Source organism: Anarrhichthys ocellatus, unplaced genomic scaffold (genome assembly GCF_004355925.1).
Source record: "Anarrhichthys ocellatus isolate YVR2014 unplaced genomic scaffold, GSC_Weel_1.0 scaffold8, whole genome shotgun sequence".
Lineage (NCBI taxonomy): Eukaryota > Metazoa > Chordata > Actinopteri > Perciformes > Anarhichadidae > Anarrhichthys > Anarrhichthys ocellatus.
The window spans coordinates 1978970-1986089 of NW_022280038.1; the positions used below are offsets into that span (position 1 = coordinate 1978970).

General features: G+C 41.8%; 1 protein-coding gene across 1 annotated transcript in view; it reads left to right on the plus strand.

Moving 5' to 3' along the window:
• The window catches only part of tpcn2 (two pore segment channel 2), a 17849-nt gene that overhangs the window by 10375 nt on the left and 354 nt on the right, over positions 1-7120 (plus strand). The window contains exons 8-17 of the mRNA XM_031848767.1: positions 72-191; positions 338-397; positions 1322-1450; positions 3180-3229; positions 4170-4269; positions 4600-4671; positions 5935-6008; positions 6257-6362; positions 6679-6761; positions 6855-6936. Coding sequence (XP_031704627.1) covers positions 72-191; positions 338-397; positions 1322-1450; positions 3180-3229; positions 4170-4269; positions 4600-4671; positions 5935-6008; positions 6257-6362; positions 6679-6761; positions 6855-6936 — 876 coding nt within the window. The remainder of the gene's footprint in view (positions 1-71; positions 192-337; positions 398-1321; positions 1451-3179; positions 3230-4169; positions 4270-4599; positions 4672-5934; positions 6009-6256; positions 6363-6678; positions 6762-6854; positions 6937-7120) is intronic.

A 7120-nucleotide genomic window follows, 5' to 3' on the forward strand; every position in this document is an offset into this window, starting at 1 on the left:
TGTGTGTGTGTGTGTGTGTGTGTGCGTGTGTGTGTGCGCGTGTGCGCGTGGGTCTGTGTGTGTTCCTCCAGCACCCTCCCTTGCCCCAGTACAACTCTCCGGTCCTGCAGAGACTCCAGGTGGTCTTCAGTCACTACTTTCTTACTATACTTGGCAATGCGGTGGCACTGGCCAATGTCATGTGCATATGTGTAAGTTGCACGCACACACACACACACACACACACACACACACATATGTACACATGTATATACTCATACACCCTCACACGCTGACGGAGCTGTCCACCATATGGCAATATTACCTTTGTGTGTGTGTGTGTGTGTGTGTGTTTCAGACCGTCCTGGTGCTGAATGCTGAAAAGTCCACGGCAGAGAGAGACAACTACATCCTCGAGGTGAACACAGTCATATAATGTCTTACAGATGTTCATGGTCCACAGAGGATGATTCTTAATCAACCCCCTAATCTTTCCCCCAGTTTGTTAATGTAGCCGGGCCGACCGCTCGTGCATGTTAGTGCTTATGAGTCTTTGTATGCCCCGCTGGTTAGCTAACGGCCGCCACTCTTCACTGCGCTCATACAGCGGTTACCGCCGACAATGCCGTCAGTCGGGACACGGCATTTTCGCGGAAGCGTAGCACCCACCCTCTGGTTCCCCCCTTCAGGTAAACACCGTTAGCAATGTCAGCACTGTTGCCGTTGTTAGCACCAGCTCAGCCGTCGCCACGTTGAGAGCCGTGTAGAGGCAATCCCTCAATCATAGATTTGCTCTAAATTCTCTTTGAAATGATTGTCCGTTAAGTGACTATCTACCGCCGAATGAGGTAACACAATGGTGACTGAGCCTGTGGCCCACTGATGAAAGCCATTGCATTTGCAGTATTACGAACTTGGTGACCGTGGCGACATTCCTGGGAAAAATGACAGGCAGCTCATGCTGTTTGGTTCTCTCATAAGTGAGATCCATAAACACACCTTCAATTAACGCTTTGGTTCATGACACAGTAACTCAAAAATGTATGCCTGAAATTGATTGTGAATATTGAACCTTGATGTTTTTGATGACCAGGTCAAGCTTCTTTTTTTTCACACATGAATAATATTAAGGATTCACACCACTTATATTATATATTATTACTTATAAAAACCGGTTCTCTAGCTCCCCCAATAAGACAAAGGGTTAAAAAATAGCAAAATCATCAGCAGGTCACTTGTTTCATCTAATGGTCTAAAATGAACATTGCAGCTTTGTTAAAACTGTGACCATAACCTTCTTCATAAATGAACTGACCTCAGTCTTCCACTGTCCACCCGTCAGATCATCAACCTGTGCTTCATCCTTTACTACCTGTTTGAAGTGTGCGTAAAGATCTTCGCCTTCGGATGGAAGGGGTACCTGTCCTACAGGAACAACATCTTTGACTGCGTCCTCACCATCCTGCTCTTGGTAACTGCCTGCTCTAACCACTCACTCTTTATTGTTGTCATATTTAGTACAACACTATGCACTTTAGTCAAATGTGAAAAGATGACACCAAGGACACCTTTTTCTGTTACACTGCCCACACAATATTATCGCTAGCAGGACAAGCTTTTAATATTGTGTATAGTGTCCCATAGTATTCTGTCTGTTGATCTTTGATGGCTTGAAGGTTTGGACAGGATTTAGTACTGCATGTTTAGTATGAACAAAATACTTGACCCAGCTACAGCAGCGTTTTAAAAGTGTTGCAGTGTCATTGAGTGACCATGTGTCCATCCTGATTATTAAAGGAGTAATTCATCATTTAAGGGGATGGCTAGCCTGGCTTTGTCAAAAGATAATACAATCCACCTACTGGCCCCTCTAAAGCTCACTTAGCAACATGTTATGTCTCATTCCTTTGATCTGTACAAGAATTAAACAAATTAAACTATTTCTTGGCAGTGGCCAGCCACCAGCTGAGACTGTTGATCTTCTCAACTTACTTTCGTCAAGAAAGTTATTTTTCCAAAATGTCTGCATCTCTGCATCCCAAATCTTGCATGCCTCCAACGGTGAACGAAGAATCAAAAAATTAAGTAAATCCTCGATGAATTGAAGTAAATGGGGGCCGTGATTAACAACAGCAAATCTATATCAAAGCATCCGTTTAACAACTCTCACACAACTTGTGTGTGTAAGCCAAGTCTAATTAATCCAGTTGTATTCTCACTACTTCCCAAACACGTGCATTGTCGTTGGAAACTGTTTGGAAAAGGGCAGACACTTTCAAGAATTACTTGGCAGGTGATTGGATGAACCTTCTGTCAATCAAACTCTGGCTGAAGCCAGCCGGAAGAAACAAACATCTTTTCCATGGAGAAAATTATTCAGTGTTGTTCTTTGTTCTTCTGTCATTGAAGAAATACTGATAAAACTAATGCTATAGCAGTGTCTACCCTAACCTCTATAGGAGCCGCTACTGTTGTTTAGAGCGAGCAGTCGCCTCTCCGTGTCGTCCCGCTCACACCTAAGCCACGCCCCTAGCTGCCAGTAGCTCCTCACAGGACGCTGATTGGTCCGTGCTCTGGCTTACCGGACTCAAACGCATTACTTTAAGCCTGACAAGATGGATCTTCTTGTGATATGTCTGCAAAACGTCTTTGACGGAACATCAACACTATATCCTCTTCATATTCTGTTGATCATTTTAATTTATTTTTTAAATGTCTTAAACTAAAATTCTGGCCAGACCTTACACGTTGCTCAATTTATATGAAAAGCTCACCATCGCAAATTTCATGACCTCACTCAATTGTAACACGTCTCCTCCTGTTATTTGCCCAACCCTCCCTCGTATGCAAATAAAAAAAGGAGACACTGTGTAAACACTGAATTTAGCCTGAAGTGTCTGTTTGACATTGTTTTGCCTGTTGCTCGACATACCTGATGGATGCAAACACCACACCACATGAATGACCGTGTTGCTCCGTAACTGCTGGATGTGTATATAAGCAACTGTCACCATGTCACCTTAAAAGTTTACCAAAGGTCAATTTTGACTTTTGGACTTGTATCTGCTGCCCTCGAGTGGCCGAAAAGATCCGTTATTACAGGTTTAATGAAGATAAAGGTCTCATGAACATTGGATTTGTTGCTATTGTTACCACTTCAGATATTCATCACTGATCTTATGTGTGTTTTCCCCCATCAGGTCCTACAGATTACTATATTTGTCACCTACAGGCTTCCTTATTCTCAGTGGTAGGTTTGTATTTTCTTCTAAACACTTTAAAGGGAATGTTTGTGTATGGTGATTCACATTTGAAGTCGCAGGAATGTTTCAAAATAAAATCAAGTTTTATGTTTCAAATGTAACTTTATTTAACAAGATCCAGGACAAACAAACAAAAAATCTAAAATAATAAAAAAACAACGCACATGCACAAATAGAAATACACATGTAAGCCAAAATCTAAAATAAGAGTATCAGCTAAGAACATAGACAAATGGCAATAGAGGCTTTTCCCGGAGGCTGGAGCACAAAGCATTTTCTTTCCCATCTCTACAACAGAAACAGACGGCGATTCCACATCTTTGGATCAAACGTATTCCAGATTTTAAGGATACATTGAAGTGAATTACAAAGACACAACTGTTTAACCAAACTTACTGACGTTTATAAAGACGCGTCCAACATTCCAACCGTACCTTGAAAGTTGAATGTAGCGATTCTGGAGAAAGATTGTTGTTATTTGAACTTGACATCCAAACAAATTCAAACTAGAATTGTCACGATGTAGTTTACATCCATGTCTGTCCAAATTGTCGTCACTTCATCATCTTAACAGTGTTAGACATCTGTGTGAAATTGTCAAAATTAGCATATGAATTCTTGAGTTATGTCAAAAAACGTGTTTTGTGACCTTTGATCACCAAATTCTAATGAGACCACGTCGACATTTATGCCAAATTCAATTTGCCGACAGCACCATTTAAATGTGCAGTTGCCAGTTATGTTTGAATTTGTTATTCAGGAGTGAAGATGCTGCTTATGAAAGGCTCGAAATGCTTATTAACTATACACAGGAATATAATTTGTAGCGGCAGGAGACAAAAGCTCACAAAGGGAGTTCTAGAAATGTAAATTACCTGCTAATTGTCTTCTGTGTGTGTGTGTGTGTGTGTGTGTGTCTCACAACAGGGACCCTTCCTCTCAGGGTATAATGTCTCTGTGGGAGATGGTTCGTTTGATCAACATGCTGATTGTGTTCCGCATCCTGCGCATCATCCCAGATATCAAGGTACGCAGCACTGTTTTTTTTTTCATAAAAACTGTCCCAGAACAAATGTAGTAGCACTCACACACTCATTGTTCGCTTATCTGAGTATTATGAAAAGAGCAAAAAATTGCATGCCTAACCAAGACATTTATGGGTATTAAAAATAAAAGGATATCCAGTGAAACACTATAATGTGAAACGTTGTTGTGCTTAGCCATGATAATAACCGGTTCACAAGAGTTCAGCATTGTGTCCTCTCTCACAATGCAAATCTTCTGTTACAGACACTGCAGTCTAATCACTATTACGTTCCTGTGACTGTCTTTCTGTCCCTTTTCTCTTGTTGTCCAGCTCATGGCTTTGGTCGCAAGTACAGTGTTGGACCTGATGAAAAACCTCAGAGCCTTTGCAGGGATACTGATCGTGAGTCAGCATACTTAAAGGAGCAGTGTGTAGGACTTAGAAATGGAATATAATATTCATAACTATGTTTTTCATTTGTGTAAGAATTATTGTGTTTTCTGTAGCTTAGAATGAGCATTTCATGAGCCGTTCACATCTACATAGGGAGCGGGTCGTCTTCCATGGAGTCCGCCATGTTTCTACTGTAGCCCAGAACAGACAAACCAGGCGGCAACCTCCGGGTCTGAAAATTGAAGCCAATGCAGAAAGTGCCTTAAACCTGCATTCTTTCTAATGACCAGCAGGGGGCGACTCCTCTGGTTGCAAAAATAAGTCAGATTGTATAGAAGTCTATGAGAAAATGACTCTACTTCTCACTTGATTTATTACCTCAGTAAACATTTAAGCATGTGTTTATGGTCTCAATCTCTAGTTTCAAGTCTTCTTCAATACAACATGGTGTTCATTTAGTAAATTAGAGTCAAATAGACCATAAAGGAAGTTGTGCTTTAGGGCGGGGCTACCTTGTGATTGACAGGTTGCTACCACAGCGTTGTCCAGTCTGGAAGTTGTCAGTGTTTTCGTCTTACAGCTTGAACCCTTCCACAGAGTCTTTTCAGTTCATTAAGGTTAATTCTATCTGTTGTGGTTGCTTAAAAATGTTTTATTCAGGGTTCGGTTGGAATTTCCATCCTGTCATCCCACTTTTGGTACCAAAAAACAAAAATGCCGACCCTGAGACTTCAAAACCGTACTCCACAAACCAATGGGTGACAACTCGCTGACAACGTCCACTTCTCATATACACTGAGACAAACCAAACACTGTCTCTGGAGAGGGCCTTTCCCGTTTTTTACGTTACCTGAACGCCACATTTGGTTCTCTACATGCTTGGAAAGGGAGGGGTGAGCGGAGGGGTATTCAGTTGGTTGTAATCTGCAACCGCACCGTTAGATGCCACTAAATCCTACACACCGCTCCTCTAAATCAACCAGGTGATCTACTCTTACGGTTTGCCATAGAAATATGTTCGAAATCAGTAACTTTTGTTTCAATGGAGCTCAAGAAGAAAAAATCCTAAATATAAAAAGTTTTAATATTATTTTACATGTATTTCAAAGGGCGTCTACCTACTAGTGTGTGAAAACCTTTTATTTGCTATTTTGGTCATACTCATGCTAGTATTCAGTTTTCACCTGAGAGACGTGCAGAGCAGTTGCCATGTAAGTGGAGAAAGCCTAACATGGGGAATGGTCTGGGGTCTTCTTCACGCTCTCTCTGCAGGTGGTGTACTATGTGTTTGCCGTGGTTGGGATCTGGCTGTTTGAGGGAGCCATTGAACCTCCTTCAGAGATGAGGTATGAGGTCATCTATAGTACTTTTTATATTTTAAGCTAAAATTCTGGCCAGATCGTACACACTGCACCTTTTAAGTAACCTGTAGACTGAACAACCCGCTCTGTTGCTGCGTCGGACTGTCCATCCAAGATGAACAGAGCTATTTGTTACAGATCAGAAACATGAGGCTACATTTGTTACATAGAGTGACGGTATGAATCTGAGCCGTCCCTGATTTTGTGTGTGTGTGTGTGTGTGTGTTTCCAAGTGTGCTCACCAATACCTCCATGGGTAACATCACCTCTAACTTCAGCATGACGTGTGGCACCTATGAGCAGCTGGAATACTGGCCAAACAACTTCAATGACTTCGCTGTGAGTAACAACACCAGTCGGATCTTCATCGTTGTGTACGAGATCAAATCTGGGATCAAAAATCTATGTTTTTGATTGATATATATTTATTCCTTATTGTGTGGCACTTTATAACATAATTATTTACCTGTTTGACATTTGCGGATGATGCGCTATCGCTGTCAATGATGGTTTACTGATCGTCGTTTAGTGATGGGTTAGGGACAGTGATTTAATCATTTTGCGCCGCTGAAGACCGCTATGATATACAGCGAACAAAAGTGCAGCAGAGTGAAAGAAGAGTATCTTTCCCTCCCTCTCTCTCTCTCTCTCTCAGGCAGCCATCATGTTGCTGTACAATGTCATGATAGTCAACAACTGGCAGGCCTTCCTGGAAGCATACAGCAGACACACCACAGAGTAAGAAATCATTTGACAGGCACAGCAGCTGACGCTGGTGACGGTGGTGCCGGGTGATGACGATGCTGAAGAGCGCGTTTTATTTTTTCCCAGGTGGTCGAAGATCTACTTCGTGTGTTGGTGGCTCATCTCCTCTGTCATGTGGGTCAACTTGTTTGTGGCGGTCATTTTAGAGGTCAGTTCCCTCAGACGGATGCATACATACATACATTCATTCATTCATAACTTGAATAACGCGCAACAACACAGAAGAAGACCTTATTCACTGGTGGTAACTTCTAATGCAGTTTAATACTACAGGTCTCAGAATACTGGAGGCTCCAAAATAAAACAAAGTATTGTCGTTTAATAAAGAAGTC